This window comes from Scomber japonicus, chromosome 5 (assembly GCF_027409825.1).
Source record: "Scomber japonicus isolate fScoJap1 chromosome 5, fScoJap1.pri, whole genome shotgun sequence".
NCBI lineage: Eukaryota > Metazoa > Chordata > Actinopteri > Scombriformes > Scombridae > Scomber > Scomber japonicus.
In genome coordinates, this window is record NC_070582.1 from 721,540 (window position 1) to 744,039 (window position 22,500).

General features: G+C 41.9%; 3 protein-coding genes and 1 pseudogene across 3 annotated transcripts in view; 1 reads left to right on the plus strand and 3 right to left on the minus strand.

Moving 5' to 3' along the window:
* Positions 1-2,302, minus strand: part of nedd1 (NEDD1 gamma-tubulin ring complex targeting factor) — a 14,756-nt gene extending 12,454 nt beyond the window's left edge. The window contains exon 1 of the mRNA XM_053319332.1: positions 2,297-2,302. Coding sequence (XP_053175307.1) covers positions 2,297-2,302 — 6 coding nt within the window. The remainder of the gene's footprint in view (positions 1-2,296) is intronic.
* A 533-nt stretch (positions 2,303-2,835) lies between these two features.
* Positions 2,836-15,678, minus strand: LOC128358932 (uncharacterized; annotated as a pseudogene).
* A 107-nt stretch (positions 15,679-15,785) lies between these two features.
* pclaf (PCNA clamp associated factor) lies at positions 15,786-19,051 on the plus strand. The gene is made up of 4 exons (XM_053319616.1): positions 15,786-15,901; positions 16,938-17,021; positions 17,729-17,915; positions 18,972-19,051. The coding sequence occupies exons 1-4, from the start codon at positions 15,856-15,858 to the stop codon at positions 19,006-19,008; spliced, it is 354 nt and encodes a 117-aa protein (XP_053175591.1). The 5' UTR covers positions 15,786-15,855; the 3' UTR covers positions 19,009-19,051.
* A 2,708-nt stretch (positions 19,052-21,759) lies between these two features.
* The window catches only part of gtse1 (G-2 and S-phase expressed 1), a 9,528-nt gene continuing 8,787 nt past the window's right edge, over positions 21,760-22,500 (minus strand). Inside the window, 1 exon segment of the mRNA XM_053319335.1 lies at positions 21,760-21,894. Within this exon segment, the coding sequence (XP_053175310.1) occupies positions 21,811-21,894 (84 nt within the window). The 3' untranslated portion in view covers positions 21,760-21,810.

Here is a 22,500-nt window from a genome sequence, read left to right on the forward strand (position 1 = left end):
CAGAACTTTTCTAATTAAACTAATAAAACGGATCAAACTTAATTAAAGTATTGATGAGGTCACCAGGGCGCGTCCCCGTTAGTCTGGAGGTCTCCCGGTAACCGGCTGAGCCCAAACACACACACACACACACACACACACACACACACACACACACACACACACACACAAAGACACACACACAGACACACACACAGACACACACACACACACTGCACCGAACTACCGGAAACTGCTCAGAAACTTCACATGTCGGTAAAACGTGTCAGAGTGAAACTTACCGGGAAACTTACCGGGAGAGAAAAACACCGAAGAGCTGAAGCAGGACCAGCTGGACAAACACACAGACCGCCACTTCTTCTTCTTCTTCTTCTTCTGCAGCTGCTCCTGTCTCCTCTGCTTCCTTACTGCAGTTCATCTGCTCCTACAAACCAGCTGGAGGCTCATCAGCGCCCCCTGCTGGCCGGAGGCCGCGCTGCGCTGTACTAATACTACTAATACTACTAGTACTACTACTATTAATACTACTACTACTAGTACTACTACTACTATTAATACTACCACTACTACTATTACTACTAGTACTACTATTACTACTACTACCATTAATACTACTACTAATACTATTACTACTAGTACTACTATTACTACTACTACTACTACTATTACTACTACTGCTACTACTATTAATACTACTACTATTAATACTACCACTACTACTACTACCATTAATACTACTACTAATACTATTACTACTAGTACTACCATTAATACTACTATTAATACTACCACTACTACTACTACTACTATTAATACTACTACTATTAATACTACCACTACTACTACTACTACTACTACTACTACTATTAATACTACCACTACTACTACTACTACTACTACTACTACTATTAATACTACTACTACTATTAATACTACTACTACTACTACTATTAATACTACTACTACTATTAATACTACTACTATTAATACTACTACTATTAATACTACTACTATTAATACTACTACTACAGTCAGTACCCGGAGAGAAGGAAGGGTGGAAGGAAGGAAGGAAACCATGGAGGAAACAATGGAAGAAGACGCAGCAGGTCCATCTCGGCCCGGGATGAAAATGACTTGATTTTACTTTCAGTTCCTTTTACATTCTCCCTCCCTCCTTTCCTTCCTTCCTTCCTTCCTTCCATCCTTCCTTACTCCCTCCTTTCCTTCCTTCTCGCTTCTCCAAGGTATTAACATTAACATTTGTCATAACTCCATCTAGGACATTTCTATACATAAATGGCACTGTGGCAGTAGTAATGCAATATTTAGAACATGTACTCTTGATACTCAAGTACTTTTAAAAACAAGTACTTCAGTACTTTTACTTCAGTAGACATCTGACCGTAGTACTTTTACTTCAGTAGACATCTGACCGTAGTACTTTTACTTAAGTAGACATCTGACCGTAGTACTTTTACTTCAGTAGACATCTGACCGTAGTACTTTTACTTAAGTAGACATCTGACCGTAGTACTTTTACTCAAGTAGACATCTGACCGTAGTACTTTTACTTAAGTAGACATCTGACCGTAGTACTTTTACTCAAGTAGACATCTGACCGTAGTACTTTTACTTCAGTAGACATCTGACCGTAGTACTTTTACTCAAGTAGACATCTGACCGTAGTACTTTTACTTAAGTAGACATCTGACCGTAGTACTTTTACTTCAGTAGACATCTGACCGTAGTACTTTTACTCAAGTAGACATCTGACCGTAGTACTTTTACTCAAGTAGACATCTGACCGTAGTACTTTTACTTGTACTTGAGTAAAATGTATCAAGGGGTATCTGTACTTTAACTCAAGTAAGGGAGCTGTGTACTCTGTCCACCTCTGCTGGTAGTAGTAGTAATGGTTGTCGTACTTTACCGCTTCTAATAATAATAATAATTAAAGCTGCAAGCAGCGATGATCGGGCCCAAGCTCCCCCGCCACGCCACGACTGAGCGAGACTTGCTGTGACGCATCTTCCAGGTCTTGAGATGACAGAGAATCAAAATGAAGTCGGTCGGATTCGGAGGAATTCATTAAAGTACGTGGTGTGAAAATTGTATGAAACCGCGCCAAAATTGCAAATTCACTTCAAAATGGCCGACTTCCTGTTGGTGTGAGGATATGGGTCTAACAGACTTTTTTGTGCGTCTTTAGATGATACATAAGTGTACCAATTTTTTTAATCTACATAAATCTGAAGGGAGGGGCTCAATATTATTATTCGTCTAAGGGGTGCAGTACCCCCATTTGGCCAGCAGTTCCTGTTTAATGGCGAAACATCAAAATTCCTCACATCGCTACGAAGAAACTAAATCCCTAATCAGAAAGTTTTTCATAACTTTTCATCTCCAATGTCTCAAGATGTTTCTGAGTGAATTTGAAGTCAGTCGGATTAAATCCCTAGGAAGAGTTCATTAAAATACGAGGCGTAGAAAACACCAAAATCGCACATATTTTTCAAAATGGCCGACTTCCTGTTGGAGTGACATCATGGGTCCAAGAGACTTTTTTGTGCGTCTTTACAAGATACATATGTGTACCAAATTTTGTTTGTCTACGACAATCTCAGTGGTGGGGCTCACTTTTTTAAATTTTCTAGGGGGCGCTATTGAGCCATTTTTTTCTCGCCCATTTTCGTGATCCTTAAAATATCACATTTTTCACCGGGTCGGACATGATTGCAAATTTTGGTGACTTTTCGGGCACGTTTAGGCTGTCAAAAAGGCGTTCGTTTTGACACACTGTATAGTGCTTGGGCCCTAATAATAGCAGGCCTAGACTCAAGGAACTAGAAGTAAGGAGCACCTTGTTCGAGTAGATTCGTAAGGTTCTATGAGCTCTTTCAGACATGATGGAGCCTGATCATTACATGCTTTGAAAGTGAGAAGGATTTTAATTTCTATTCTAGATTTTACAGGAAGCCGATGCAGTGAAGCTAAAATTGGAATAATATGATCTCTCTTTCTAGTTTTTGTCAGAATGCGTGCAGCTGCATTCTGGAGCAGCTCGAGAGTCTTTAGAGACATGTTGGGGCAGCCTGATAATAATGAATTACAAAAATCCAGCCTAGAAGTAATAAATGTTTGGACTCACTTTTCTGCATCATTTTGAGACAGGATATGTCTGATTTGTGCAATTTTACGTAGATGAAAAAAGGCAGTCATTGACATTTGTTTTATGTGGGAGTTAAAGGCTACATCCTGATCAAATATAACTAGTTAGTTATATCATTAGATAATGTGTTTCAAAGCACTTTATTGTAGGTCATCCAGGCCTTTATGTCCTTATGGAATGCTTGAAATTTACTTAACTGATTGGTTTGATTGATGAATATAATTGGGCATCATCTGCATAACAATAAAAAATGATGGAGTGTTTCCGAATAATATTAATAAAGGAAGCACATATATAATAGTATTGGTCCAAGCACCACCTCGTGGAACTCCATGTCTAACTTTTGTGTGCATGAATGATCCAACAAGAGTAGTACAGAGAAAAGTTCTTTGTCTGATACAATTAAGAGGTAATTTTCTAACTTTCACTAGTGTTGTCTCTGTGCTATGATGTGTTCTAAATCCAGACTGATAATCCTCTAATAAACTATTGTTTTGTAGAAAGGTACACAACTTTCACAAGTTCCACAACTGGCTGACTGCTTTCTCAAGGATCTTGGAGAAAAAGGGCAGACTGATGTAATCATTGGCTAAAACACCTGAATCAACAGTAGTTTTTTTTTAAAGAAAATGTTTAATTTCAGCTACTTCAAAGGACTGTGGTACATATCCTGTTACTAAAGACAGATTGATCATATATAACAAAGATGTGCTAACTGAGGCCCGTACAGGTTATTATATACATACATCACATAGAAACATACGTTGATGTTAATGATTGAACAGAAACTGAGCTGATGTCAAACAGACTGGGATGTCTGGTGGACATTTTCAGGAAAAACTTCACTTTAAGATCCTGATAAAATGGAATAACTAACAGCCACTAACAGCTGCTAGATGCTGCTCCAAGAACACTTTACTCAAGTGAATATCAGAGTCAACACAGTTTTTACGCATCAATTCAGTCCAGAGGAGATCATTTTCACTACTTCTAATCTAAGCACAGCCAGTGATCCAAATGAAACCAGAGTGAAACCTCGTCCACCATCAACATTTAAACACAGGAAGCTGCTGTCACTTCCTGTTTCTATTGTTCACTGGTGAACAGAGTGAACAGTGATTTCAGCAGCTGTCTTCAGTCAGCAGTGTGACTGTTTGTCTCCACAGGAGGAGACTCTCCCTCAGACAGAGGACACACAGACACTGAGGAATCAGGCAAGGCAGGACAAAACCCAAACCCAGCATACAGAGGTTCAGTGAATGTGGTGTTGAAGGTGTGGAGGTGGATCAGTGTGTCAGAGGAGACTCTGTAGAAGGACAGAGTGCCAGCAGGACAGTCCACATACACTGCTACTCTGTTAGAGACAGAAGAGGAGGATGGGGAGGAGGAGGAGGAGGAGGAGGAGGAGGAGGGGATGTATGTTTCTCTCTTATTGTGACGGACAGAGTAACCATAATCACAACAGATCAGACTCCAGGACTGATCATTATATCCAAACACACAGTCATCACTGTCTCCTTTCCTGTTGATTCTTCTGTAACTCACTGATATATGAACTCTTCCTTTCCACTCGACCTCCCAGTAACAGCGACCAGTCAGACCATTACTACACAGCAGCTGATAGTAGCCGTCAAATCTGTCTGGATGATCAGGATATGACTGACGCTCCTTCACACATGTCACCTTCCTGTTGTTATCAGACAGTTTGAGTTCTCCGTTTACTGTGTTTGTGTCCAGTGTGAGTTCACAGAAATCTGATGAAGAGAAGAAGAAACAACACAGCAGCAGTTTATCATCTGACACACCTGATGGATTTATTCTCTGTTTAACTTCTGATCTGTTGTTCATTTCTATAAAGTTTCATGATGACACATTTTGTCAGTAATGTTTTAATGAATAAATACCACAAAGACCAACTTTGTATTTAAAGAGAAACTGACTGTGTGCTGTTTAGTTGTCATGAATCAAATTCAATCCACACTTACACTTCTTCACACCAGGTTTTAACCACTGCTCTCCACCATGGTCCACCCTGGAGGAAGAAACACAGTCAGAATGATTTTCTATCCAACATGAGTCCTAACTGCTGTTCAACATGAAGCAGTGTTCCTCAGTTTGTCAGAGTGACACAGAAACAGGCTGAAACTCATCTGTCTCAACTGTCTGCTGGATTCTTTCACTGAAGTCTGAGAGGAAAAGACCTGAAGAAGAAGATGTGATGAACAAATATGTCCTCCCACATGATAAATCACTAGATTAAATATTGATCTCTGCATGTTGTCCTGAGGATAGAGCCAGTCATCACTTCAATATCAAAAGGAGACAAAAGGAGCATTTTTGAAGTGATCAGAGAATAAATGCAGCTATAAGACAGCAAAACATTTGACTGTAATTATTCCATGTGTTCATTCATTTGGTTTGAATATATAATAATAATAATAGTTGAAAGACACAATAAGAAGAAACAACCACAAGATAGAAAGTTCTAAATAAAGTTCATGATACAAGTGAACTTCTTTATAATAAACAGTAAATACATCAATAATAAAATAACAGATGGACTCTGATGAGTTCAGGGACATCAGGAGATCATGAAAGTTTAACAGAAGAACAACTTTAAGTCCACTTACTAGTTTTTTTACATTAGTTTCACTCACATCACATGTTCTTCAAACTGTTATGTTCATACCTGAGAGTGTCCAGTCTCCAGTGTGGATCCTCCAGTCCAGCAGACAAAAGCTTCTCTCCTGAGTCTCCTGGATGATTGTAGTTCAGGTCCAGCTCTCTCAGATGGGAGGGGTTGGCACTCAGAGCTGAGGCCAGAGAAGCACAGCCTTCCTCTGTGATCAGACATCCTGACAGACTGGAAATATAAAAGTTTGATAACACAGTGTTTTTAATCATATAAATACCAGAATCCTACAGCTGGTGTACAGAATAATTGACATTTATGTACAACAGCAACTGTCTGTGTAAAAAGTCTCTCAGAATCATCACTATGTTCAAGATAAAGAAATGATAGATGCTATTCCTCACTTGAGACTTTTGAGTATACAGTCTGGACTCTCCAGTCCAGCAGAAAGCTGCTTCACTCCTGAATCCTGCAGGTTGTTGTTACTCAGGTCCAGATCTCTCAGACTAGAGGACTGGGAGCTGAGAACTGAGGACAGAGCTGCACAGCTTCTCTTTGAGAGGTTACAGTCACTCAGTCTGAAAAAAGGGTTAGTAATGAATACAAAACGTTTTATTTATCATATTTTAAATTAAACATATTTGAAATTGTTCAAATATCCAGTGTTTCATCCACCTACACAGCTTTGCTGGAGGCTTTGACCACTGGCAGCAGCCTCAGAAGAGCCTCCTCTGAAGCAGAGTATTTCTTCAGGTCAAACACGTCCAGATCTTTCTCTGATGACAGTAAGATGAAGACCAGAGCTGACCACTGAGCAGGAGACAGTTTATCTGTGGAGAGTCTTCCTGATCTCAGGGACTGTTGGATCTCCTCCACTAGAGAACGATCATTCAGTTCATTCAGACAGTGGAACAGATTGATGCTTCTCTCTGTAGACAGATTCTCACTCATCTTCTTCTTGATGTACTGGACTGTTTCCTGATTGGTCGGCAATCCACTTCCTGTCTCTGTCAGCAGACGTCTTAGGAGAGTCTGATTGGTCTGCAGTGAAAGACCCAGGAGGAAGCGGAGGAACAAGTCCAGGTGTCCATTTGGACTCTTTAAGGCCTCGTCCACAGCTCTCTGGTAGAAACGTGTTGATTTGCCTCCGAACGCTTCAGACCACCAGGATGTTGTTTGTTCTTCTTCCAGCAGATTGACTCCAGACTTGATGAATGTCAGATGAACATGAAGAGCAGCCAGAAACTCCTGAACACTCAGATGGACGAAGCAGAACACCTTGTCCTGGTACAGCCCTCTCTCCTCTTTAAAGACCTGTGTGAACACTCCTGAGTACACTGAGGCTGCTCTGATATCGATGCCACACTCTGTCAGGTCTGACTCATAGAAGATCAGGTTGCCTTTCTGCAGCTGCTCAAAAGCCAGTTTTCCCAGAGACTCAATCATCTTCCTGCTCTCTGGACTCCAGTGTGGATCTGTCTCAGCTCCTCCATCATACTTGATGTTCTTCAGTTTGGCCTGAAGCACCAGGAAGTGGATGTACATCTCAGTCAGGGTCTTGGGTAGCTCTCCTCCCTCTCTGCTTTTCAACACATCCTCCAGAACTGTAGCAGTGATCCAGCAGAAGACTGGGATGTGGCACATGATGTGGAGGCTTCGTGATGTCTTGATGTGGGAGATGATGGTGCTGGCCTGCTCCTCATCTCTGAATCTCTTCCTGAAGTACTCCTCCTTCTGTGGGTCAGTGAACCCTCTGACCTCTGTCACCATGCCGACACACTCAGGAGGGATCTGATTGGCTGCTGCAGATCGTGTGGTTATCCAGAGGCGAGCAGAGGGAAGCAGTTTCCCCCTGATGAGGTTTGTCAGCAGCACATCCACTGAGGTGGACTCTGTAACATCAGTCAGGATCTCAGTGTTGTGGAAGTCCAGAGGAAGTCGACACTCATCCAGACCGTCAAAGATGAACACAACCTGGAACTCTTCAAACCTGCAGATTCCTGCTTCTTTGGTTTCAGTAAAGAAGTGATGAACAAGTTCCACCAAGCTGTACTTTTTCTCTTTCAGCACATTCAGCTCTCTGAAAGTGAATGGAAATGTGAAGTCTATGTCCTGGTTGGCTTTGTCTTCAGCCCAGTCCAGAGTGAACTTCTGTGTTAAGACTGTTTTCCCAATGCCAGCCACTCCCTTTGTCATCACTGTTCTGATTGGTTCATCTCTTCCAGGTGAGGCTTTAAAGAAGTCTTCTTGTCTGATTGTTGTTTCTGGTCTGTCTGGTTTCCTGGATGCTGTTTCAATCTGTCTGACCTCATGTTCATCATTGACCTCTGCAGTCCCTCCCTCTGTGATGTAGAGCGGTGTGTAGATCTGATTCAGAAGGGTTGGGTTTCCTGCTTCAGCGATCCCCTCAAACAGACACTGGAACTTCTTCTGCAGGTTAGACTTGAGTTTACGTCGACACTTTGCAGCACGAGCTCCTGAATGAACAAACAACAAATGAAATAAATCAGATGATTCTACAGTAAATTGGTAGAATGTCAACATTAAACTGCAGATGTTTATATTTTCCTCCACTATGAAATCTATTCAGCTCATCAGTTGATGACAAACAGTTTCTGACTGTTTTCAGCTCAGAAGAATTCATAGATCTGATGCAGATGTGTGCATCATATTAACAGCAGAGTTTGAAATATAAACCTCTCCCATGTTGCCTCCATTTCCTCTCCATCATGTTAAATTTGTTAAAATCCTCTTACTGCTCTGCAGACGCTCAGCCAGCTCCTCCTGCTTCATCCTCCTCAGGAAGTACACTGTGATCTTCAGAAATACCTCTCTGCTGCTCCTCCTCTGCTCTTCCTCCTCACCGACCAACACCTCCTCATCCTCACTCTGACTCTCTAAGCATTCTGGGTCATCTGGACTCAGAGCCTTCTGCATCTTCTTCAGCTCGTTCTTCACCAACCTGCTGATGTTCTCCTCCAGCAGCTGGAACAGAATCAAATGTAAATGTAACTGGTAGAAGTCAACATCAGATGATCAGTGACAGACTGAAAAGCTGCTGGTCTACAGAGTGCAGCATGGAGACTGTTAGGACCAGAATGGTAGTTTAGTATTTAGTCTGTGGCTGTTGTAGTTAGCAGTAGTAGCTATGCTTTACATTTACACACCATAAATATGGAGTCCAGCTGTGTTTGATGCTGCTGGACAGACTGACCACTGAGAACCTCTGAGCTCTGCTGATGAACTCTGTGAAGAAAAGATGAAGTCTCAGAATAAATAATGACACTCAGTGTTAAAGGTGTTGTGTTCTATCACAGTGGATCCAGGTAAAACACTCACAGGCTGTTCTGTCTGACCTCTGATCATTTGTCTCTATAAAGACTTTGTACCTCTGTACCTCTGTTGTAGGAATAGTGTGTGTATTTATGAAAACATTGTGTGTAAAAACATTTTCAGTCACTAAGGTCAAGAAGAAATCTCCACAGTCAATCAAATCTCTTCTTATGAGAATTGAGTAGAACATTTTACAATCTGACCTCTGATCAGCAGATTTGTGTTTGAAGTCAATGAGTCCATTTATAGACCGGTCACTCTTCATGGACACACAGCAGGGTTCAGGAGAATCTGGTCTCTGCTGATGGATCCTGATGGAAAAATACAACACTGATGGATTAATAACAGCTTAAAATCTTGAGAAAATACTGATAACAACAATTAATAAACTATTATATCTATCTGTATTTGTTTCTGTTTTCAAAACTGTTTAGACTATTGCACAGTATATTGCTGCACTGCGTGACCTCGCTTCAACATGCTGATTTGATGATAAAACTGATGAAATCATCCGTGACCAACTAATTGAACGTTTGACCAACCCCAGCATCAAGCAGGAGGTTGTGCAGCATCCGGACAATAAGCAAGAGGCTGAAAAACAGATTCTTCCTGGATGCTGTAAGACTGATGAACTCTGCATCACATTGCCTTGTTGTAACATCACATACACGCTGAACTGCATCGCTGCTGTAATGACTCTGTGTGTGAAGATTTTCTGACTTTACACTGCACTAGGTTTAGGAGTGTTTATGGAAAAAACAAAAGTACATTTGTGAGGTCAAACACTGATGTTAGACTAGAAGGCCTGGCTCTCAGTCTGCGCTCTAATTCATCCCAAAGGTGTTCTATCGGGTTGAGGTCAGGACTCTGTGCAGGCCAGTCAAGTTCATCCATACCATCCATGTCTTTGTGCACTGGTGCACAGTCATGTTGGAACAGGAAGGGGCCGTCCCCAAACTGTTCCCACAAAGTTGGGAGCATGGAATTGTCCAAAATCTCTTGGTATGCTGAAGCATTCAGAGTTCCTTTCACTGGAACTAAGGGGCCAAGCCCAGCTCCTGAAAAACAACCTCACACCATAATCCCTCAACCAAACTTTACACTTGGCACAGTGCAGTCAGACAAGTACCGTTCCCCTGGCAACCGCCAAACCTAGACTCGTCCATCAGATCACCACATGGTGAAGCGTGATTCGTCCCTCCAGAGAACACGTCTCCACTGCTCTAGAGTCCAGTGGCTGCTGCTTTACACCACTGCATCCGACGCTTTCCACTTGGTGATGTTTGGCTTGATGCAGCTGCTCTTGCCATGAAACTCATGAAGCTCTCTATGCACGGTTCTTGAGCTAATCTGAAGGCCACATGAAGTTTGGAGGTCTGTAGCGATTGACTCTACAGAAAGTTGCCGACCTTTGCACACTGTGCACCTCAGCATCTGCTGACCCGCTCCATCATTTTATGTGGCATACCACTTTGTGGCTGAGTTGCTGTCGTTCCCAATCGCTTCCACTTTGTTATAAAACCACTGACAGTTGACTGTGGAATATTTAGGAGCGAGGAAATTTCACGACTGGACTTGTTGCACAGGTGGCATCCTATCACAGCACCACCCTGGAGCTCCTGAGAGCGATTGGACACATGATTTCAGTTATTTGGATTGGTGAGTGAATACTTTTCGCAATTATAGTGTATTTATTTTTTGTATAATAGATACACTTCAAATAAAATTAAGTTTAAAAAAACAGTTTTAGTCACTATGGTCAAAAATTCTTATGAGAGTAGGATAATAACAGACAAACATTTTACAGTCTGACCTCTGATCATTTGTCTCTGTAAAGACTTTGTACCTCTGTTTAAAAACTGTTATACACATAAAGTTTGTGGTTTTTAGAAAAGTGTTTGTAGGAGGAGTGTGTGTGTGTGTTTGTGAGGACATTGTGTGTAAAAACTGTTTCAGTCAATCAAACTTCTTCTTATGAGAGTTGGATAATAACAGACAAACATTTTATAGTCTGACCTCTGATCAGCAGACTGATGTTCATGTTTGAAGGTAATAAATCGATCATTAGACCAGTCACTCTTCATGGACACACAGCTGGGTTCAGGAGAATCTGGTCTCTGCTGATGGATCCTGATGGAAAAACAGTATGGATGAAGTAATAACATTTTAAAATCTCAAGAAAATTATCTGTGGATAAAATACTGCTAAAAATAATTTTAATTTTCCTTTGGTAATAATATTTATTAATTTGCCCTTTTGGTTTGTCAGTATCAGGAAAACAAGTGAGTATTTTAATAACTGAAATAAACTAAACTAGATGTATTTAATCAATCTATCTTTGTACTTGAGTTTTCAAAACTTCTTACAGATAAAGTTTGTGTTTAGAAAAGTGTTTGTGGGAGGTGTGTGTGTGTTTGTGTTTATGAGGACATTGTGTGTAAAAACTGTTTCAGTCAATCAAACTTCTTATGAGAGTTGGATAATAACAGAAAAACATTTTACAGTCTGACCTCTGATCAGCTGACTGATGTCCTGACTGATGTCCATATTTTAACTTCATAAGTCGGTCTATAAACCAGTCTTTTTTTATGGACACATAGCTGGGTTCAGAGTAGTCTGTTGTCTGATGTATCCTGATGGGGAAAAAAACACTTATAAATCCAGGATAAAATACTGCTAAGAAATAGATTTTTAAAATGTTTGAATAATGAGATGAATATCATGAGATACATCACTATCAGTTTAAAAATCAGACCTCTGATCAGCAGACTGATGTTCATGTTTGAAGTCAATGAGTCCATTTATAGATTGGTCACTCTTTATGGACACACAGCTGGGTTCAGGAGAATCTGGTCTCTGCTGATGGATCCTGAGAAAAATACAACACTGATGAATTAATAACAGCTTAATTTCTCTTTGGCATGAATAAAGTATTCAATCTATCTATCTTTGTACACGTATTCCAAACTGTTAACGAGATAAAGTTTGTGGGTTTTAGAAAAGTGTTTGTATTGATGAGGACATATACTGATAAAGTTAGTCAGTTTAACTTCTTCTTATGAGAGTTGGATAATAATGGACAAACATTTTATAGTCTGACCTCTGATCAGCAGACTGATGTTCATGTTTGAAGTCAATGAGTCCATTTATAGATTGGTCACTCTTCATGGACACACAGCTGGGTTCAGGTTCAGAGTCTGGTCTGCGCTGCTTCTCTGTTCTTCTACACAACACACACAGAGCTTTGAGTGTGAATAATGATGGTGGAGTGATGTGAGTGGAGAACAGTGATGGACAGTTAGAGATCCTCATCTCACCTCTGAGCTTTGGTCTGGCTGTCATGTTCCCCACACAGAGAGCTTTTAGAGGGAGGGACTCCCTCCTCTCTGTCCTCACATTGATCCATAGCAGAGAAACACCTTCACACAAACACCTAACCAGTCAGTATCAGAGAAATCACACATCAGATGATGTAGTTCTACCATGCGTCCACTAGATGGTGCTAATTAATCATCTAATCTACCGAGCTGAAAGAAATACTTGAATACTATAATAATAGGACTAATAGAAGATTAAAATTATGCAAATTGGCTTTTTACTGCTGCTGCTACTATCAATATGAGTAATACATGTACATACAACTAATGCTGCTACTATTAATGATAATAATAATGGTAACAGTGTATACTCTCATGTATGTGCTCAGTATGCATACATCATGTTAGTAATTTTCTTAGAAATTAATATAATTAACATCAGTCAAGTTAATCAAAGCTGTTAAACCATTTCTAACACTTGAAACTGCTGTTGGTTTTACATGGTAATAACTAACAGAGATACATGTTATTACAGTTATTCTTAAAAACTAGTCTACCACAGATGGAAAACGTACAAATAATAATATGTGCAAGCATCATCTAATAGCCAATCAGCATGAAGAAACATTTGAGCTGCAGTCAAACAGTGATACAACACAATGTGATCAAAGTGATGGTGTTCATCAGACATTTACAGATTTCTCTGGTAGGATTCTCACCTGCTGAACTCACTTCAGGTCAACTTACAGACACTTTCCACCTTCATGTGTAGAGGAAACACTGGGAGAGAAGAAGCTGCTCATTCTCCCTCGTCAGTCCTGCTGTCTGTGAGCATTTGATCTGAGGACGCTGTCACATCCTCATAACTTCACAGTCCAAGTCTAAACAACATCAGAGTGACGTGAAAACCAGTCTAACCAGTCAGTGTCAGAGAAATCACACATCACTGTACTTCTGATATTTGTACACTAAACATCTAATCAGCCCAACACAAACAGATATAATGGAGGAACAACAGTAACCTTGATTGGCCCTGATGTGTCAACATTGTTCTTAAATACAGGAGTAGACCTAGATTTAAATAATACAGTTAACTGTTACTGTTAGTACCATTATAAATGTACATATATGCACACACACATAGTTTTACTACTACCGGTTGATTTGTTTGAGTGTCCTGAACCTTTTCTGGTGCCCAGCCCATACAGGCATTTAAGACAAAAGGCAATAATAATACCCCCCCCCCCCCCCCCCCACACACACACACACACAAATAATAAAAATAGAAAGAGAGAAATTAAATACTAGAATAGAGCATTAAATATAAGATTGCAGCATAAAATAATGATTTGCTTTAAAATCATTGAAAGGACATAGAGTGCAAATGAAAGTTTTTATACTTACAACTAATGCTATCACTACTAATACAAATAATGTTAACACCTTTTACTATATTTTATCTGACCTCTCAGTATAACACATACATCATGTAAGCAATTAAGTCAAATTTATCAAAGCTGTCAGACCATTTCTGACAAGTGTTGGATTTTCCATTGATTAAACTGCTGTTGGCTTTAAATGGGAAATCGCTAACAGTGTAATAAAATAAATGTAGTTTAACTTTGAGAAAAACCTTAATATTTATGTCTGTAATCATCAACAGCCAATCAGCATTTTATCTGTACAGTCATTTACAGATTTCTCTGGTAGGATTCTCATCTGCTGAACTCACTTCAGATCAATTTACAGACACTTTCCACCTTCATGTGTAATAATAATAATAATAATTAAAGCTGCAAGCAGCGATGATCGGGCCCAAGCTCCCCCGCCCCGCCACTACTGAGCGAGACTTGCTGCAACACATCTTCAAAGTCTTGAGATGACACAGAGTTAAAACGAAGTTTTTCTAATGAGTTAGAAAGAATTCATTAAAGTACGTGGTGTGAAAATTGTATCAAACCGTCCCAAAATGGCAAATTCACTTAAAAATGGCCGACTTCCTGTTGGAGTGAGGGTATGGGTCCAAGAGACTTTTTTGTGCGTCTTTAGATGATACATAAGCGTACCAAATTTTGTTCATCTACGTCAATCTGGAGGGAAGGGCTCAATATTATTAATCTTCTACGGGGTGCAGTACCCCCATTTGGCCAGCTGTTCCTGTGTAATGGCGAAACATCAAAATTCCTCACATCGCCATGAAGCAACCAAATCCCTAATTAGAAAGTTTTTGATAAATTTTCATCTCCAGTGTCTCAAGATGTTTCTGAGTGAATTTGAAGTCAGTCGGATTAAATCCCGAGGACATGTTCATTAAAGTATGAGGCGTAAAAATCGCCAAAATCGCACATATTTTTCAAAATGGCCGACTTCCTGTTGGAGTGACATCATGGCCCCAAGAGAGTTTTTTGTGCGTCTTTACAAGATACATATGTGTACCAAATTTCGTTTGTCTATGTCAATCTGACTTGAGGGGCTCAATTTTTTTTCAATTTTCAAGGGGGTGCTATTGTATCCAGTAGGTGGCGCTATGGAGCTGACACAGTATTGATGCATATACGTGTTCAGGGTGGGACCCTCTACATGCTTGATTAATTTTGTGTAGATCGGACGATGTCTGTAGGAGTTATAAGGACTTCCTGTTTAATGGCGAAGGATCGAATGGCGAAGGAAATTGTCTGCGCCGCCACGGCCAAACCGGATCCCTAATCAGAAAGTTTTTCATCTCCAATGTCTCAATTTGTTTCTGAGTGAATTTGAAGTCGGTCGGATTAAATCCCTAGGACAAGTTCGTTAAAGTACGAGGCGTGGAAAACGCCAAAATCACACATATTTTTCAAAATGGCCGACTTCCTGTTTGAGTGACGTCATGGGTCCTACAGACTGTTTTGTGCGTCTGGACATGATACATATATATACCAAATTTCGTTCATGTACGTCAATCTCTCACATTTTTATATTCAATAGGGGGCGCTATTGAGCCATTTTGCGACGGCCATTTTGGCGGACCTTAAAATATCAAATTTTTCGCCGGGTCTGATGTGTGTGCACATTTTGGTGACTTTTGGGGCACGTTTAGGCTGTCAAAAAGGCGTTTGTTTTGACAGAACGAGAATAATAATTTCTACAGATACAATAAGGCCTTCGCACTGTGTAGTGCTTGGGCCCTAATAATCTGACTCTGAGCTGCAGTTACATCTCTTCGCCTGAGGGGGGCAGCGTTGCGTCATCACCGCGTCTAACCGTCCCGGAACTGGCGCGAACAGACGAAGAAGAAGTGTTTCCCGCCCCATCCGCTGCTGCTTTTAAACCAAGGCGGGAAGCGGCTCCGCGTCATTCTTCCTCCAGTCCGAGCGGAGAGTTTATTGCTGTAAAACTGAGTGTAACTTCACAGATAAGCCGTAAACATGGTGAGGACTAAAGCCGACAGCGTCCCCGGGACTTACAGGAAAGGTACAGTAACAGATTAAACACTTTTATCGTGAATATAACACCGGATATCGTGTTTTTGCGCTAAAATATGGCGGATTTATAATGGAGTCTGGCGGAGCAGCAGAACCAAAGAAAACAGGCACAGAAACACACCATTCATATTTTTTATTAATATGACTGATTTTAATTAATTAAATAAGTTATCTATGAGCTAGTTTGTATGTAGATCAGCTGATAATGTGTTAAATCTTCACATCCCGCCAACACCGCGCTGGTAATGTTAGTCCTGCAGCTTTCTCTCTTCATAAAAATGCTTAAATTTGAGTCTTTCTATGAATAAAAAGTAATTTCCAGCTGTGCATATGATCCATTTAATGAGCTGACATTTAACTCGGGGGTTTTTGGGAGGTGGTCGCGTTGCTTTCTGCAATCTGGCGCCAGTTTTTAGCGCCCTAGTGAAGCTTTGTGTGGCACCAAACCTCCTTTAAAACATGACGTCATTTAGCTTATTCTGGTTTATTATTAAACACGTGAGTAGCAGCGCGTGATGAATCATAAAGTGTTAATCTGTAAGGTCTTAAATTAAATTCGGCTTATAATTGAGTCATGTTTAATGTCAGGATTAATAAATATTGGACTAAAATGTGATTGATTAAAGGGTCATTCCGTGCGTTAACAGGAGTATACTTTAGTCATTTATCTTATTTCTGGCTTATTAAATACACATAAATGATAAAGTATTATTAATCATATTGTGTTAATCCAGAAGGTGTTGAGATGAGTTCAGGGTTCATTCATGTTTAATGTCCAGAGTGAATAAAGTGAATGATTAAAGGGCAGCTTCTTTCTCTCTGAAGTCAAAGTGTCTCTGTGTGTGTGTGTGTGTGTGTGTGTGTGTGTGTGTGTGTGTGTGTGTGTGTGTGTGTGTTGGTCTGATCATGTGACTCTGCAGCTTTGACTTCTTCAGGCTCTTTTTCTTCTTCATGGGTTTTATTTTGAAAGCGTTTTTATTTCCTGTCTTTCATCATTCGTCTCTTTTTATGTAATGTTCTTGCAGCTGTTGCAGCGACGGCACCCAGGAAGTCTCTCGGCTCCAGCGCAGCAAACTCCTCCGCCTCCAGCAGCCAAGCATCCACACCTGGTTAGATACACACACACACACACCTAGTCAGACACACACACACACACCTGGTTAGATACACACACACACTAACATACACACTCACACACACACTCACACACACACCTGGTCAGACACACACACACACTCACACACACACCTGGTCAGACACACACACACACACACACACACCTGGTCAGACACACATACACACCTGGTCAGACACACACACACACATCCACATCTGGTTAGACACACACACACACACACCTGGTTAGACACACACACACCTGGTTAGACACACACACACACACACCTGGTCAGACACACACACACACATCCACATCTGGTCAGACACACACACTAACATACACACTCACACACACACATCCACACCTGGTTAGACACACACACACACACACCTGGTTAGACACACACACACCTGGTTAGACACACACACACTCACCTGGTCAGACACACACACACACACCTGGTTAGATACACACACACTAACATACACACACACACACTTAGACCTACACACACCTGGTCAGACACACACACACCTACACCTGGTTAGATACACACACACACACACACACACACACACACCTCTACCAACACACACACACGAGATAATGCATACTGACTCTTTGTGTGTGTGTGTCTCTCTCTCTGTGTGTGTGTGTGTGTGTGTGTGTGTGTGTGTGTGTGCCTCCCCCCCCCAGCTAAGGGGAAGTACGCCGGTGGGAACCCCGTGTGTCCTCGTCCCACTCCCACCTGGCAGAAGGGGATCGGGGATTTCTTCGGCGGTCCGAGCAGGAAGCCGGAGAAAGAGAACCAGCGACCTGGAGAGGAAGAGGAAGACGATGGCGAGGAGGCGGGAGGCAGCGGCGTGACGCACACCAGCAGGAAGTAAGAGACCCGATAGAATGACATCATTATTTTATTTATTTTATTATTAAACCTGATTTTAATCCTTTTTTATTAATCGTGTTTAATTTTAATTATAAAAAAACAAAAAGACGACAAATAAAAATTAAACTGAAGAAAATCAATTTATTAAAATAGTTTCAGAGGATTTTGTCTTTAATCAGCTGATCGTCATGATGTCATCATGACGTCACGATGACATCACGATGACATCACGAGTTTCCAGCTGTGATGGTTTTTAGTGTTTTTAGGGTAAATTTGAGCTGATTTACATTTTAATGAGCTTTTTAACCTCCGATCAGCTTCCTGTTTAAACTCTGATGTCTGAGAGATGATGTCCTCGGGTCAAGGAAGGAAGGAAGGAAGGAAGGAAAGGAGAGAAGGAAGGGAAGGAAAGGAAAGGAGTAGGGAGGGAGGGAGGGAAGGAAGGAAAGGAGTAGGGAAGAAGGAAGGAAGGAAAGGAGTAGGGAAGAAGGAAGGAAGGAAAGGAGTAGGGAAGAAGGAAGGAAGGAAAGGAGTAGGGAGGGAGGGAGGAAGGAAAGGAGTAGGGAAGAAGGAAGGAAGGAAAGGAGTAGGGAGGGAGGGAGGAAGGAAAGGAGTAGGGAGGGAGGGAGGGAGGAAGGAAGGAAAGGAGTAGGGAAGAAGGAAGGAAGGAAAGGAGTAGGGAGGGAGGGAGGAAGGAAAGGAGTAGGGAGGGAGGGAGGGAGGAAGGAAGGAAAGGAGTAGGGAAGAAGGAAGGAAGGAAAGGAGTAGGGAAGAAGGAAGGAAGGAAAGGAGTAAGGAGGGAAGGAAGGAAGGAAAGGAGTAGGGAAGAAGGAAGGAAGGAAAGGAGTAGGGAAGAAGGAAGGAAGGAAAGGAGTAGGGAGGGAGGGAGGAAGGAAAGGAGTAGGGAGGGAGGGAGGGAGGAAGGAAGGAAAGGAGTAGGGAAGAAGGAAGGAAGGAAAGGAGTAGGGAAGAAGGAAGGAAGGAAAGGAGTAAGGAGGGAAGGAAGGAAGGAAAGGAGTGAGGATGAACTCTAACCCTTGTCTGGTGTTCCAGGTCTCGGCCGCTGCCCGCTGAAGACGAAGATGATTAAATGATGAATGTTTGCAGTCGCTGAGACTCTGACCCCCCCCCCCCCCCGGACCCTCTGAGACGTCTGACCCCCCCCCCAGGACCCTCGGAGACCCTCGGAGACGTTTTAATGTACATCTGTATATAATTTCTACTGAATTCACTTTTTGTATAGTTCATTAAACCTTTTGTGTTTTTAAGCTGCCGTCTGTCTTTAATCTGATTATTAAACTACTTCCTGTTCTGCTGCTTCTCAATCCAACATCCAGACGACCTGACTCTGAGTGAAATGCTGAATCACTGTTTCTTGTGATGGTGTGTTATCAGTTCACATCTCTGACCCTGACAGCGAGTCTCACTTCCTGTCTGCTGATGATCTGAACATCATGAATCACTGACTCCTCCAGCTCTTATTGATTCTTACTGATCACTGTACTTGAATTATTAGATTTAATGAATGTATTAGATTCAGATTTATGGTAAGAACTTCTGCATAAGACACTCACTCTCGATCTGGAGTTTTATTTTGAAGGCTATATCCGGTTTATACTGAGCGTAGCGACCAGCAGACACACAGCTGGTCACTCAATGTTCTCATGAAAGCAAATAGTTTGTTCATCTGAAGTAAAATATAATATAATATTTAATAAGTTTAGTATTGTGATTATTAACTAACTGAAGTCATACAAGAAGTTAAAGGTAATTGGAGAGCTGATGTAAAGGGAGCGTTGCTTAGCAACAATGTGCCTGCTGGTTTATTTAATCCCTCCAGGATGTCATGATGTCGTGATCCCAACAATTAACGCAAATTCAACCAATCCGCGCGATTATGTGCGTGCTTTGCAATTTTGTCCAATCACCGCAACTTTACCGCAAACTGGAGGCAAAAAATACCGACGCTAAACTAACTGTGTGTGTGTGTGTGTGTGTGTGTGTGTGTGTGTGTGTGTGTGTGTGTGTGTGTGAGGGAGATTAATATTGTCAAATAAAATGTTAACGGTGTGAAAACTGTCTTCTAAATATGAAGTTGAATGTGTAATGAGATCAGAGATGGTGTGTGTGTGTGTGTGTGTGTGTGTGTGTGTGTGTGTGTGTGTGTGTGTGTCCCGCACTTTAAAACACCGCAACATTTACCACAATGTGTTTAAATGCTGCCGCAAAATCACATTTTAGACAATCAGAAATAATTCCCGCGAAATCCTGAAGGACTGTTTAACCAGGTCGGTCCCGTTGATCCAATGACCTCTGTTCTGACCTCTTGTTCAAGGGAAGCCAGACAGCAGCGTACTGTAGGAAAGATACTCACACAACACAGAGACGATCAAATACATGGAGAGAAAAGCAACAGGGCTAAATCCACGTTCACCACCCGGATCTGAGAGAGACAGACAGGTGAGAGAGACAGGTGAGAGACAGACAGGTGAGAGGCAGACAGGTGAGAGGCAGACAGGTGAGAGACAGACAGGTGAGAGGCAGACAGGTGAGAGACAGACAGGTGAGAGAGACAGGTGAGAGACAGACAGGTGAGAGGCAGACAGGTGAGACAGGTACCGGTGTCTGGATGCGTACTTAAAACGGCGCTCACCAACTTCAGAACCAACTTTGGGCTCATTTAATAATTAAAATTCATTAACCCCTAACCAGCTTCAGTCTTGTTACGTTAGCTGTAAATGCTCTTTGGCTTTTAGAAATGTAACAGCATAAATAGTTTGGGATCAGACCCGAGATAGATTTATAAATGAATATCTGCCATGTGTGAGGCTGTTCAGGCTCATTAGTGGACCCCTCGGCGGGCCGGTTCTGGCCCACGGGCCGCATGTTTGACACCCCTGCTCTAACTTATAAAAAGTGAGCGTGAAGGTTTTAGGGAAACGCTGTTCTGTTGCTAGGCGACGCTGCAACGTGTTGCTAGGCGACGCTGCAACGTGAGATTATTTAATAGTCGTTATAAAGATCCTTTAAATCAGAGCTTCAGGGAGAGTGAGCTGGAGAGCGCCGATATGAACGATGGTACCTGAACGCACCATCTCATCTCAGCCAATAAACATGGAAGGAAGGAAAGGGAGGAAGGACAGATGGAAAGAAAGGGAAGGGAGGAAGGACAGATGGAAAGAAAGGGAAGGGAGGAAGGACAGATGGAAAGAAGGAAAGGGAGGATGGACAGAAGGAAGAAAGGGAGGAAGGACAGATGGAAGGAAGAACAGAAGGAAGGAAGGACAGAAGGAAGAAAGGAAAGGGAGGAAGGACAGATGGAAAGAAAGGGAAGGGAGGAAGGACAGATGGAAAGAAGGAAAGGGAGGATGGACAGAAGGAAGAAAGGGAGGAAGGACAGATGGAAGGAAGAACAGAAGGAAGGAAGGACAGAAGGAAGAAAGGAAAGGGAGGAAGGACAGATGGAAGGAAGAACAGAAGGAAGGAAGGAAGGAAGAATGATATGAACGATGGTACCTGAACGCATCATCTCATCTCAGCCAATAAACAGTCAGATATTTAAATTCTCTATTTATTTATTTTCTTATTGAAGAAAAAAAACTCGATCATCAGAAATCAACTTTTAAACGTATTCAACAAACAACACATTTAAAATCCTAAAACTCTTCATCATCATCATCATCATCATCATCATCATCATCTCAGCAGTGTTCAGGGTCCAGGTGCTCGGGGGTCCAGGTGTTCAGGGTCCAGGTGTTCGGGGGTCCAGGTGGTCCGGGTCCAGGTGCTCAGGGTCCAGGTGTTCGGGGGTCCAGGTGCTCAGGGTCCAGGTGCTCAGGGTCCAGGTGCTCGGGGTCCAGGTGCTCGGGGTCCAGGTGTTCAGGGTCCAGGATCAGAAGGACAGGTTTATGAGGACCGTGTTCTCCTTCTTGTCTTCTGGACTCCATTTGATGAGCGGAGAGCTGAGATCGATCAGCTGTTCAAAACACAAACAAACGTTTCAGAACCAGATCGTCACCCATTGGTTTGTGGACTGCTGCTCGGAAGCCAATAGTTTCTAATCTAGGCAGCGCCATCGCGAAAACCTCAGGTGCATGCTGGGAAAAATAAAAACACGGATTCTACTTATATGGGCATGAGGCGGAGCCATGGGTGGAGCGGGGAGGTTGCTATGGTTACGAGGGCTGGATCTGGAGGACATTGGTCAATCAACCTGTCAATCAGGACGTAGCCACGCCCCCTAATGCATACCCTGCTTTATCATCACATATAAAATCAGGGAGGCCAAAATGTCCCAAATGAACATCATACTGCATTGAAGAAGGCTTTAAACTAGCGATTGAGACCATAAACACATTTTGAAAACGTTTACTGAGGTTAGAAATCAAGTGAGAAGTTGGTGAATTCTCCATTGACTTGTATAGAGACGGTCGCCCCCTGGTGGCCTTTTGATAGAATGCAGCTCTAAGTTACATCCTGGTTGGCCTCATTTCAGAGGACCAGAACTCCCCACCTGAGTTTAACGCAGCGTTGCTATGACAACCCCGCCCACGTTGGGGAGGATCCATGAAGTACTGGTACC

What these genes read in the sequence shown, in the direction of transcription:
- pclaf (XM_053319616.1), top strand. Translation starts at nt 15,856, where the DNA reads ATGGTGAGGACTAAAGCCGACAGCGTCCCCGGGACTTACAGGAAAG. An exon ending in CCCCGGGACTTACAGGAAAG is followed by an intron (nt 15,902 to 16,937) that starts GTACAGTAACAG and finishes ATGTTCTTGCAG; the next exon opens with CTGTTGCAGCGACGGCACCC. An exon ending in CAGCCAAGCATCCACACCTG is followed by an intron (nt 17,022 to 17,728) that starts GTTAGATACACA and finishes TCCCCCCCCCAG; the next exon opens with CTAAGGGGAAGTACGCCGGT.